Source organism: Echiichthys vipera, assembly GCF_963691815.1.
Source record: "Echiichthys vipera genome assembly, chromosome: 19".
Classification (NCBI taxonomy): domain Eukaryota; kingdom Metazoa; phylum Chordata; class Actinopteri; order Perciformes; family Trachinidae; genus Echiichthys; species Echiichthys vipera.
In genome coordinates this window covers 14,458,592-14,471,941 of record NC_139844.1, presented here as the reverse complement: position 1 = coordinate 14,471,941, position 13,350 = coordinate 14,458,592, and the positions used below count along the sequence as shown (strand labels likewise).

The 13,350-nt window shown below is 44.0% G+C and overlaps 1 protein-coding gene across 1 annotated transcript; it reads left to right on the top strand.

Moving 5' to 3' along the window:
- Positions 1-220: 220 nt before the first annotated feature.
- On the top strand, positions 221-12,785 carry thbs1b (thrombospondin 1b). The gene is made up of 23 exons (XM_083934038.1): positions 221-400; positions 560-644; positions 830-1,389; positions 1,651-1,726; positions 2,018-2,101; positions 2,282-2,391; positions 2,992-3,117; positions 4,107-4,203; positions 5,079-5,252; positions 5,459-5,635; positions 5,725-5,898; positions 6,179-6,306; positions 6,434-6,586; positions 6,835-7,053; positions 7,178-7,285; positions 7,766-7,925; positions 8,028-8,146; positions 9,242-9,476; positions 9,612-9,839; positions 9,966-10,237; positions 10,354-10,451; positions 10,551-10,690; positions 10,794-12,785. Exons 2-23 carry the CDS (start codon positions 581-583, stop codon positions 10,799-10,801), a joined length of 3,510 nt encoding a protein of 1,169 aa, XP_083790164.1. The 5' UTR covers positions 221-400; positions 560-580; the 3' UTR covers positions 10,802-12,785.
- Positions 12,786-13,350: the final 565 nt, after the last annotated feature.

Sequence of the window (13,350 nt, the reverse complement as noted above, 5' to 3'; positions counted from 1 at the left end):
CTCTCTCTCTCTCTCTCTCTGTCTGTCTCTCTCTCTCTCTCTCTCTCTCTCTCTCTCTCTCTCTCTCTCTCTCTCTCTCTCTCTCTCTCTGAACTAAGAGGATAAGCTCGTCCCTTTTTCTCCCCTCACAGTGATTGGACGAGGGCACTTCTTAGGAATGGCATCAAACTATTTAAATAGCACTTTGTCCCCCTCGGCTTATAAGGGAGTTTTTAGCGGCTGATCCCAGCAAGGACACATTTTCATTCAAGTAAAAAAAAGGTTATTTTCTCTGTGGAACCTTTTTAAAACATTTTTTTTTAATTATTCACTATAAATACATTCTTGAGGATTATTACTGGATTTCTAATTTTTTTTTTCGGGATTTCAGTACTTTTGCTCTGCTGTTCTCATTAAGCAGGTGAGTGGTAAAGATTTCTGCAGCTGCACCGATGTTCATTGATTTGTGACTGACTTTAATATCGTTTTTATGTGTTCAACCTGTTGCACACACACTGACTTGTCTGACATCCATGTTGTAAATATTCAGAGTGGTGTTATTTATCGTCATTTGTCACAGGCAGCAGGTTGGTGCTTCACCATGAAGTTGACAGGGATATTTTTGCTACTGATGTGTTGGACCTGCGAGAGTGCGCGAGTCGCGGGTGAGTTTTGGCTCAACTAAGTGATCAAACTTGAACTCATCTGAATTTTAGTTATCTTTCCAGATAGGACACTATTTCATATTTATTGTGAGTTTTTTTTTAAGTTTGCAGTGTACTGAAAGTGAAAACACACATCCAGTGCACTGCCAGACAAAGACTGACTGCTTATTATTATTCACCCGCAGAGAGTCGAGATGACAATAGTGTGTATGACTTGTTTGAGCTCGTCAAAGTCCCGAAGAAGAACCACGGGGTCACCCTGGTGAAAGGAGACGACCCCTACAGCCCCGCCTACAAGATCCTCAACCCGGACCTGATCCCCCCGGTCCCCGAGAGCGCCTTTAGGGACCTGATCGATTCCATCCACGCCGAGAGGGGATTCCTCCTCCTGCTCAACTTCAAGCAGTTCAAACGGACCAGGGGGAGCCTCCTGACCGTGGAGAAGCAGGATGGATCCGGTCCCGTGTTTGAGATCGTCTCTAACGGCAAGGCGAACACCTTGGACATAGTTTTCTCCACCGAAAACAAGCAGCAGGTGGTTTCCATTGAAGATGCGGACCTGGCTACGGGCCACTGGAAGAATATCACGTTGTTCGTGCAGGAGGACCGGGCGCAGCTGTATGCGGGATGCGAGGAGGTGAACACCGCCGAGTTGGATGCGCCCATCCAGAACATCCTGACGCTGGAAACTCCAGCCAACGCGCAGCTCAGGATTGGCAAGGGAGCCGTGAAAGACAGGTTCATGGTGAGCGCACGGGCCAGTATAGACGGGAGATTGAGTTTAAAGTTTGGAGATTAGTTTTATTTCATAGAGACAATCCAGTCACGTCTCATTTTAATGTTGTCAGTACAGAGTTTTGTTTAAAACACAAATGCGTAATTGTGTCCGTGAAGCGTAAAAACGCACCAACAAGTCTGATATGAATGCTTTTAGACTGAGGCAATGGGAAACGGTTTTATTCACTGATGTGCCGATCTATAGCCTAAACTTTATCAATACTTGCAGGGGGTCCTACAAAACGTGCGGTTTGTGTTTGGAGCATCACTGGATGCCGTCCTTCGGAACAAAGGCTGCCAAAGCTGTAAGTAATCAGACATCCTGCGTGTTTACTCATCTGCATGTAATACCGAGTCCTTATCACTTCAGTTGTGTGCAATTTCTACATAAAAACCCTCCATGGGAAGCTGTTTATCACTTGTCACTCAGGAATGTCAGTTTACAAATAGCTCAGGGTACTGTGGTGTCATCCTCTGTGGCCTGTGCAGTATTAACTTATAACTTTTCATAATGATGTATTGCAGTGTGGGATGTTCATTAATAAGTCAACACTGGATGTGCAAATTTTTGGTTTGATTTACTGTTCTTCTTTCAGCCATGACGACTGACTCGATGGTCCTGGAGAACCTCAACGGCTCCTCAGCCATCAGAACTGAGTACACCGGACACAAGACTAAAGGTAAACACTGCTGGCATGATGTGGACCCCCCCCCCCCCCCCCCCCCCTTCATATTGGTTCATGTCTGTGTGTTAGACTCCAGTCTAGAGTCTGATCAGACTAGACTAGGAATGATAATTGTTATTTCTTTTTACCTTCACTGTAACTTCCTGACCTTCCTTTTTTTTTGCCCTGGTGAAGACCTGCAGATGGTCTGTGGCTTCTCATGTGAGGACCTGGTCAGCATGTTTAAGGAGCTGAAGAGTCTTGGTGTGGTGGTCAAGGAGCTGTCCAATGAACTCCGCCAGCTGGTAAGGAGGAAACCCACCAGGCCGTCTGGTGGCAGAGTGCAAGAGACAGTCTGCCTGTCTGCCTTTTGTGTGTGTGTGTTAGATGTGGCCAGTCTCTGTGTTGCAATTACCACCTGTGCATTGATGTCGGGCAAAATAACAGAAACATATCAATGGATATGGTGTAACTCTAACATATCGATCAGGTTTTGCTCCTTAAAATCATATTCATTTTAATCAAATGGGGTTAAAAATAATTTCAGTGCTCTAAAAAAGGGGAGGATGTGGAATCTTTTAAATTAGATTATGGCCTGCACAAGTGCTGGAAACTGCAAATATTGCTGCAAAATGAAACTTTAAATGGAATCTTACATTGTCAGCAAAACCAGTTAATTTAAACATATTTATGGCATAAGTTCATAACTGTTTACAAATATATTATCTCTGTGCATCGTAAAATCTTGTTTAGATTAACAATGACCTTGTCTACCTCATGCAGGCCCCCCTCTTTTAGCCCTTTTATAAGCACATAAACAACTTGAAACTTTTGCCCAGGTACAAATAATTGGGATCTAAATAATCAACAACGTTTTGTTGTTTTCTACTTCACCTCCCTTCCAGACGGATGAGAACAAGCTTATTAAGAACCGCATTGGCATTCACAGTGGCGTCTGCATCCACAACGGCATCGTGCACAAGAACAAAGATGAGTGGACCGTCGATTTCTGCACCGAGTGCACTTGTCAGGTGAGAGCTCCAGATTGTATTGTCTTTAACGTACTTAAACACACGTGTGAGGGGATGCACTCTGTGCTCGGACTTGTTTGCACTCGCACAGACACACACCCATGTCTAAAGACACTTCACACCGAGGCACTCACACACTTAGCACCACTCGACTGGTCTGCTCAGTAATTAGTAGTGTGAAGGTCTGGCAGAAGGCCAACCGCCTTTACGGTTGTAATGAGAGGTCTGTTGACAGAAGTTCAACTCCACTGTGGCCTAGAGGGACTTGACCAGACTTTAAGTGATGCATTGTAATTAAGAACAAGACCTTGGCTCTGACAAGTGGAAAGAAGGGAAAACACTTGGCAGGGAAGATTCCGGCATTTCACAAATAAGCTTTATGTCCTGATTTCCTCTTCTACTGATACGCTTGTTGTCCCCATTTCCCCTTGTTTCCCCTTTCAGTGATCAAATCCAGGAGGGAGAACATTAGCATGCATAGTTGTTATCCCTGAGTCATTCACACCGCACCCACACAGGTGGTGCTGGCAGGCTGACTTTACTTATTTGGGGCTCGACGCCCAGTCCAGTGCTCCACAGTCAAACCAACTTCCATTATTAGGACTTTGGCCTCATTCCCATCCTCCCCTGACCACGTGGACAGGTGGTTGTCTGCAGGGGTCTCCGTTCTCAGCCAGAACCCCTGCTTTTTTCAGGCATGGTAAATCTGTGCAAGCTCGGATGTTGAGCAGAGAGCCTAATGAGTTGGTTGCACGGACATGGGTTTAAAAAAAAAAATCACCCTGTAACACATGCTAATTTAAACAGTTTTTCACAGTAGTCAACTCCACATTACTGACAAAGTTCGGTAGTTTCTCAATTCCAGCTGGAAATGGGGATTTAACACAACACCTGGACTTAATTTGTAAGAAAATTCCAGCGACATTTGGTTGATATCCATGTATTTGAGCATGTGTTTAACCATACATTTGATCTCTATGCTTTGGCAGAACTCTGCTACCGTGTGCCGCAAGATCTCCTGCCCCCTGATCCCCTGTGCTAATGCTACTGTTCCTGATGGACAGTGCTGCCCACGCTGTGGAACACGTAAGGATTTGTGTTTTCTAAAGCCCAACTCATTGTTAGAATTTGCACAGCTATAGGAAAGCACACTGCAATTACATTACTTTATGTAAACATGCACTGTAAGCTACTGCATAAATGGCCCCTGAAAGCTAGAATGTATATGTTTCAACTAACAAATGGAGCAAACACAGAAAGAGGTTCTATGTTTTTTGCCATACAAAACAAAAAAGCCACAAATATTTTCCTGAATGTAAAGGTTTCTATTCAAGAGAAAATATGTTAACTTTAGCGATGATTTAACTGCAATAACATCCGAGTAAATGAAAGGGTGCTTATGTGTTTGGAACATTGGCGCTTTGTGCTCCAAAACATCTTTGAAATGGGTGTAATTTGCCAAAATGGTTAAAGCAGGATGGAAAATCGGTTGGCTGCTTAGTGAAGCCATCTTCTACATGAGGAGAAGTGACATGTTCCTCATACCTATGCAGGCTTGGCTGCAATGCTTGCCTAAAACCTAAATAAACAGGGGGAGCCACATTCATTCAGACCTCAGCCACTTGTTGAAGTCATTACACACCCAGGGAAATGTTTGCAAAATCAGTTTCCTCTTTGGGAAAAGCCAATGGGGCATCCCTGTGTATCCTGAGGACAGTGGCCCTTTCTGTTTCTCCAGCTTCTGTCAGTGTGTTAGTCTCTGCCCTCCCTCTCAACAGACGGCCTTCTATCTGTTCAAGTCCCAGCTAAATCCACACTATTAACCCTCCGCTTTAAGAGCTTTCCCTCCTCATCTAGGCTTGGGGTGTTTGTGAGGGGGTGCTGTCTCGCTGGAATAGCTCTTTCATTGTCTCCCTCTTCCCCTCTCTCTCTCATACTCTCTCCCTCTCCCTCCTGCTCAGCGAGTGACTATGCAGAGGACGGCTGGTCGCCGTGGTCTGAATGGACTCATTGTTCCGTGTCATGTGGGCGGGGCATCCAGCAGCGCGGGCGCTCTTGCGACCGTATCAATAACAACTGCGAGGGCACCTCTGTGCAGACCCGCGACTGCTATCTCCAGGAGTGTGACAAGCGATGTGAGTTAACACAACCTATTCTCACCCATCAGCCAGACAGAAATGAAGAAAGTAGATCCTGTTAGTAGATCCAGCCTAATTTACATATGGTTATTTTTTTTTTTTTTATCATCTGTGGTTCATTATATATGAGTGCCACAGTTGTCCATCTCTTTGCGTCCTGATAACTGACCTCTGACCTTCTGACCTTTCTTTGTTGCCTTCAGTCAAGCAGGACGGCAGCTGGAGCCATTGGTCACCCTGGTCATCCTGCTCCGTCACCTGTGGTGCTGGTGTCATCACCCGTATCCGCCTCTGCAACTCCCCCACCCCTCAGCTTGGAGGCAAAGACTGTGAGGGAGAAGGCCGGCAAACTGAGAAGTGTCAGAAATCTCCATGCCCCAGTAAGTCTCACCTTCTGGTATTCCTGCCTGCATGTCTGTGTTGTACACTGCAAGAACAGAAAATAATCATGTTTTCTTGCCTCCCTTAGTCAATGGCAACTGGGGACCCTGGTCACCATGGGATACTTGCACTCTCACCTGCGGAGGTGGTGTCCAGAATCGCAAACGCCTGTGCAATGACCCCGCACCAAAATACGGTGGCAAAGAGTGTGTTGGTAATGCCAAAGACAGCCAGACGTGCAACAAGAAAACCTGTCCAATTGGTAAGGCATTTTAATAACGTACAGAGCTTCTTAAATTGAATTCCATGTATCTGTGTTATTTTAAACATGCTGTTTTTATATCAATATTACTGATGATTTTGGCATCTTTTTATATTGTAAGTTTTAATTTAGTTATGTTTTTATATAAGGAGATCTCCATTCACAATAAGATTATTACTGAAAAGGAATTGCTTTATAGAAAAAAAAAAGGTTACATCTGCATAAAACCTTTGATGTTGCAGATGATGTCTTGATAATGAGACAACATTGCTATTTTCAGATGGGTGTCTGTCTAACCCCTGCTTTGCTGGGGCCAAGTGCACCAGTTTCCCTGATGGTTCCTGGAAGTGTGGAAAGTGCCCAGCTGGCTACACTGGCAATGGTATCAAGTGTAAAGATGTTGATGAGGTAAAAAAAAAAAAATCCTTAGAACTTGTAATATTACTTTGACGGGTACAAACATGATCTGATGCCTGTTGCAACATCGATCTGGTCTTAATTATTTCAATGTTTGTTCTTTTTCTCCTAAAAACAGTGCAAGGAGGTCCCAGATGCTTGCTTTGAGTTTAATGGTGTGCACCGCTGTGAAAACACAGATCCTGGCTACAACTGTCTGCCCTGCCCTCCTCGCTACTCAGGACCCCAACCATTTGGCAGAGGTGTTGAGCAGGCTACTGCTAAAAAACAGGCAAGTGCAGTCTTGTCTTTGTGTCAAGCAGTTGATCAGGGAACAGATAGAAAATAGATATGATATATGCTAAATATCAACAACAGGAATAACAGTTACAAGTACATTTGCGTCTCCAGGGCAGGAAGATGCTCATCTATGGTGATGAAAGTCGCCCTTTTCCAAGAACAGAATGCCATGAATTTGGACTATGCACAGCCAGGCTTATCACAGATCATTCAAAGTATGCATCCCCTTTCACTTTCCAGGTGTGCACGCCTCGTAATCCCTGTCTCGATGGAAGCCATGACTGCAACAAAAACGCCCGCTGCAACTACCTCGGACACTTTGCCGATCCCATGTACCGCTGCGAGTGTAAGCCAGGCTATGCAGGCAACGGCCATATCTGTGGAGAGGACACAGATCTGGATGGATGGCCTAATGCTGACTTGGTTTGTGTGGAGAACGCAACCTACCACTGCAAAAAGGTACATGTATAGTGGTTCCGTGCAGCCAAGTAAGACGAAAAAATGACTGTTTTTGCAGAGTTAAAGTCATATTTCTTGTATGTCTGTTGTCATCTCTGACTGTGTTGTGTGTTTTGTTATTCAGGACAACTGTCCCAACCTCCCCAATTCTGGGCAGGAAGATTACGATAAGGACGGCATTGGAGATGCTTGTGACAATGACGATGACAATGATGGCATTCCTGACGATAGGGTAAGTAAAACTCTCCAGATGTAGCCATAGCAGTGGACAAGGTAGTGTGTGTGTGTGTGTGTGTGTGTGTGTGTGTGTGTGTGTGTGTGTGTGTGTGTGTGTGTGTGTGTGTGTGTGTGTGTGTGTGTGTGTGTGTGTGTGTGTGTGTGTGTGTGTGTGTGTGTGTGTGTGTGTGTGTGTGTGTGAGTGAGTGTTCTGCAATTTTTGCCTTCTAATAAAAAGACAGGTGGAGAGAGGAAAGCAAATGTTTCTCCTAGGCCTGAGCCAAAACCTCAAATTCCAACACTGAGGTGCACTGTGTGTCTACTAATCCCAACATTGGACTTGGGACAGGGCCAAAAAATAAAGCACCTTTTCATCCTGCATCACTCCCTCCCTGTAAAAAGATCCACTCAGGCTCAGATGACAAATGACAAGCTCTGCACCTGTAAACCTATCGTCAACTCTCTCTCTTCCCCTTTGTCTCTCTTTTTGAAACAGGACAACTGTCCATTCGTGTACAACCCCAGGCAGTATGACTATGACCGCGATGACGTGGGTGACCGTTGTGACAACTGCCCTTACAACAGTAACCCAGACCAAACGGACACAGACAACAACGGAGAGGGAGATGCCTGTGCTGTAGACATTGATGGAGATGGTAAGGACTGGAAAGTTTAATGCAAATGATGCACTGGAAATCTTTTCATCTGTTCTGAAGTGAGGGCATGCTTTGAGTAATATTTTGTATTTAATTCCACAGGCATAATGAATGAGAAAGACAACTGCCCCTATGTGTACAATGTTGACCAGAAAGACACAGATCTGGACGGAGTTGGAGACATGTGCGATAACTGCCCTCTGGAACATAATCCTGATCAGGTGTGTGGACACACACCACCCTTCCTCATTTCTTTCCACCTCACCCACCAACAATAATCCACATTCATCTCCCTGCCTTTCTCTATAGCTCAGCATATATCTGTCTTTCAATTGAGACAGAGCCTCAGTGATTAGCCTTGTGTAGCTGTCTAAGCTTTATCACGCCATGTAAAGGTGGAGTAAATCCTGTATGCAGCTCAAGGGCACATCAGTTCAATAAGGCGTGGTGGGGGGCTAGGGGTCTTTTCAATGGTCCATTGATGTTAGCTGGCTAATGTGAGGGAAGAGGCCCTAGGCTGGATATTACTGAGGAATGAGCTGGCCCTGGGCTGTGTGCGTGCCCTGTCTGCACACCACAGGCCTGCTCAGTCCACCTGTGCTATGCTACACTGAGAAATAGGAATGTGTTGAACAACGGGATTCAGGAAAAGGACGGGGGAAAGAGGGGCGAGTCTAAATCGACACTGATGTGGTCTTTAAACAGTGAATTGAGAGTGATTTTCCCTGCACTTTAATGCTGAAAGAGTCAAGTCTAGACATGGACACAGCAATGTATGCTGTTCCAAAGACTACAAAAACGGCACAAAACGCCTCTTCAAAAGTTTTGGTCTTATTGAGATCTTTGACACCAGAATAATTGTTCTGTACAATTACCCAAATCCTCAATTCCTACCCCTGCTCCTACCCTTCGTCTTCTTCCATTAATTTGGCTTGCCCCTATTCTTTCTTAGTTCTGCCAGGTAGGGCTAGCATGACTTCGCCCTTTACTACAGATGCTGGAGTTGCTCAGCAAGCAAATTGGAGTAGGAGGAGCAACAGAGTCTTGTGGAGTGATGTTTGATTTTCAGTAGCTAAAACCTTGGACAAATTGAGCTTGGCAGCTTTAAGGAGTCAGAGTGTTTTCAGCCTAAGGAAAGTCCCCAATGAAAGCAGGTGAGGAGAGATGACAGAACAATGGTAGCAGGAAACACTGCAGTGAAAGGGAATAAGCACAGTGGAATGTATATAACCTCTGTCAGCATGCTAGTACTTCCTTGTCCCCTTAAGCCATACATTAAGTAATCACTCTGATGCCAAAACATTGTACCATTGCAGGTGGATTCAGATGATGACCGGGTAGGAGACAAGTGTGACAGCAACCAGGACATCGATGAGGACGGACACCAGAACAACCTGGACAACTGCCCATACATCCCCAATGCCAACCAGGCTGACCATGACAAGGATGGCAAGGGAGACGCCTGTGACCATGATGACGACAACGATGGTATTCCTGATGACAAAGACAATTGCAGACTGGCCTTCAACCCTGACCAACTTGACTCTGATGGTGAGCAAAATGGGCCATGTTTCAGCCTTAAAGGACAGAGAAGCAATATGATGAAACACAGCTCACAGTGTCTCTAGAGATCTTCAAAAAACCTTGGGTACAATTAGTAATGATTGTGTAATGTATATTTGTCAGGTGATGGTCGGGGAGATGTTTGCAAAGATGACTTTGACCAAGACAACGTGCCTGACATCTACGACGTGTGTCCCGAGAACTTTGACATTAGCGAGACAGACTTCCGCAAGTTCCAGATGGTTCCTCTAGACCCCAAAGGCACTTCCCAGATTGATCCTAACTGGGTCGTCCGCCATCAGGGCAAAGAGCTGGTTCAGACTGTCAACTGCGACCCTGGCATTGCTGTTGGTAAGTAAAAAATATGTTGAGTGCGTTTACAAAATGCACTCAACATATTTTCACTCTATCTCGCCCAAATAGCATACATTCAAAACATGTGCATTGAAATTCTCTAAACTTGCATTTTTCATTCAGGGTACCACGAGTTCAATTCAGTGGACTTCAGTGGGACTTTCTTCATCAACACAGAAAGGGATGATGACTACGCCGGTTTTGTGTTCGGCTACCAGTCCAGTTCCAGGTTCTATGTGGTGATGTGGAAGCAGATTACTCAGACATACTGGTCGAATAAACCCACCAAGGCCCAGGGCTACTCTGGCCTGTCCATTAAAGTGGTTAACTCCACCACTGGCCCAGGAGAGCACCTCAGGAATGCCCTCTGGCACACAGGAAATACCCCAGGACAGGTGAGACATTCGGTGGACTTTTGGAAGTTTTATCCCACTTCCAAAAGTATGGATGATTTTCATATAGGAATGTGTAAAAAGATTAACCAATCATTGTTTATTTCCCCATTCTTTAGGTCCGCACTCTCTGGCATGACCCTAAGAACGTTGGATGGAAAGACTTTACCGCCTACAGATGGCATCTGATCCACAGACCGAGAACAGGACTTTTGAGGTGGGCAGAGAATTCACATTCAACTCTTCACATGGGTTTGACATCCAAACCCCAGCTCTGGACCTCACCAACTTTAATTTTTTCCTTTATTCCTCACAGAGTTGTGATGTACGAGGGCAAGAAGATCATGGCAGATTCTGGTAGCATCTATGACAAGACATATGCAGGCGGCAGGCTAGGTCTTTTTGTCTTCTCACAAGAGATGGTATACTTTTCAGACCTCAAGTATGAATGCAGAGGTAAGGATTTACACAAAATCAACTTCCTAGAAAGTATTTGATGTTCTGTTCTTAAATCCAAGGCCATATCTAACTCTTTTATAATGTCTCTTTCTTTCAATAGATGCCTAAATGCACAGCGCAGGAAGCTCTGAGGAATGCACCTTTTTGTATAAAGTATGAACTTACGTATTCTGATGAAAAGTCCAGGGACCGTTTTATCTCCGCAACTATTTCTTCTGCGGCATGCACACTTGGACGAGGCAAAGGGCATGTGGTCAGCCTCAGGGTAACTTGAAGCTGGTTTGGGCAGAGCACCAACCGGTTGACTGCCAGTTGAGGATCAGAGAGCCCCATCTCCTCCACCCTTAGCATCCACGAGAGCAGGGAGAGCTGGGGAAAAAAATAAAAGAAGCCCTGTAGCTTTGCCAGTAGGACACAAACACCTTTCTATCCCAACTCTGCCTGCTTTCTCGCTCTCTGAAAGAACTCATTCATCTGTGCGGGAACGGCTCCCCATAGACAACTATGCACTTGCCTTTACATCTCTCTCTCTCTCTCTCTCTCTCTCTCTCTCTCTCTCTCTCTCTCTCTCTCTCTCTCTCTCTCTCTCTCTCTCTCTCTCTCTCTCTCTCTCTCTCTCTCTCTCTCTCTCCTCTCTCTCTCTCTCTCTCTCACCTCTTCAGCCTGTGTGCCTTTCTACCTTACCTTCTGGATGGACATCCCAAAGAAATAACTGATGAAATATTCCCTATGCTTTACCAGATCTGCCAGGATGTATATTCTGTATGATACAACGTTTAAGGACTCAGGATGAAGACAGGAAAAAAATTATTTAGGGATCTTGGTTTTTGAGGACTTAAGAAAACAGTTGGGAGTAGCGGGAGTTAGTATAATGGGAAAATTATGTTGTTGATGTTTGTGGTCATGCATGTACTGTATGTGAAAGACTGGAACAAGAAAGTGCTTTAACCCATCAATCTACGAATCTCTGTAGAGAAGAGAAATAAAACAATTACATTAAGGTCAGCTATCTTTTGAACTTACAAGTATCATCGGCTTTGTTGATGCTGTCTGATTAACTACATTCTCAGGGTGAGGTGGAAGTGCAGCCTTTCCATAGAAAAGCAGTAAGAAACATTCTGAGAACAATTTCACAGAAAATCAATAGACCCAGTGTTCCCTCCAAAATACTCCCCGTCTCACATCAAAACCTTGGTCATTGAAGACATTTATCTCCCTCAGCTTCTGAGGATTTCAATTTGAAATTATGTAAATACATGTAATTTATTGACTCTTGCCTACAATGTAGGCAGCAAAGTAAAACGGTTAAAGAAAATCGATCCAATATCACAGTGAAAACTGATCAAAAATCAGGTACAGCCAAGTGTCAGTGTCTATCATCTCCCGCTATACAAAGTGAATTAGGTATTTTTCAGGGCTATCTAGCATGAAGTGTATGTGACTTATGTGCCTTTTCTTCAGAGAGAGATGAAAAACAAAGGAGATCTTTGATGTACAAATATTACCTCATTGCTGTTATATAATTTGATCAAACAAAAACACAACCTAAATACTTTTTCATACTCCTTTGAAATGATGGACAACTTAGTGCCACTGTAGCATGAGCTGTAAATAGTATGACATTTCATATCTGAAAACACAACGAACTCCCAATCCCGAGATCTACCCCAGTGAAAATAAGAGTAAAATGGGAGATTCCTTTTTTTTATAAATAATTTTTGCTTTATCATGTATGTCCAATGCTGTTTTTAGTAGATAAATTATTGTTTTGTCTTAGCTGTTTGTGAGGTTGATTTGTGTGTGTGCGTGTGTGTAGATAAATGCTATTTAAATAATTTATCAGGATTTGTTGCCTTACACAAGGCCATACATCCATCTGTATAAACGGTTTGCACACTGACGTGAGGATGTTCTGTTCTTTATCGTTTTTACCTTCTTTTTGTTATTGTGTATCAATGTTACCATTACTTTTGTACAATTAGTTTTGCTTGTCTGTAAACATTTTCTTAGTTGTACAAAGCGAAAATGCGGTTTTTATTCATAGCGATTATTTTGTTACATACTTCAAGACAATAAATAGTTGTTAAAATTCTCAAGCATGTCTGAGCTTTTTTCTTTTTTTTTACCATTTTTCAACCGTGTTTAATTCCATTTTTGATCAACTCTTAAACTTGTTTAGATGATGTGAAGATAAAAAACATGTTTTACATTAAACACAAACTGGTAGATGACTCAGACCAGACTTACTTTGGTCCTCCAACAAGCAGATCCTGAAGAAAACCGACTTTGATTAGGTCTACTACAGCTGCAGCGTTCAACACTTGAACACACTCAAAGTCAAAATCATCGGCCAGTATAACCCAAGGCACAGAGTTGTACTTTCAGGCCTTTTCTCCCTGCAGACAGGCACACATCGTCCTGGTGATGAAGGCCACATGAGGAATGTGACACAGACATCTGCTCCTCAGCTTGATCTGCCTGACCTCTCTGTGATCTGCAGTGACCTCTGCAGAAGCTCTAAGAACATGGAGAGCAAATATTAGACTGACCCAAACCTTGACATTGGCTGACAGGCTTTGGGACACAGAGGCTAAAAATAAATCCACTGGTGGACAAAATAGCAGGAACACAACACCCAAGACCCAAAACTGTGATTT

Excerpts from the sequence above, each read along its gene's own strand:
- thbs1b (XM_083934038.1), top strand. The coding sequence starts at position 581 with ATGAAGTTGACAGGGATATTTTTGCTACTGATGTGTTGGACCTGCGAG. Across the intron at positions 2,392-2,991 it reads CCAATGAACTCCGCCAGCTG|ACGGATGAGAACAAGCTTAT; the intron begins GTAAGGAGGAAA and ends CCTCCCTTCCAG. Across the intron at positions 7,286-7,765 it reads ATGGCATTCCTGACGATAGG|GACAACTGTCCATTCGTGTA; the intron begins GTAAGTAAAACT and ends TTTTTGAAACAG.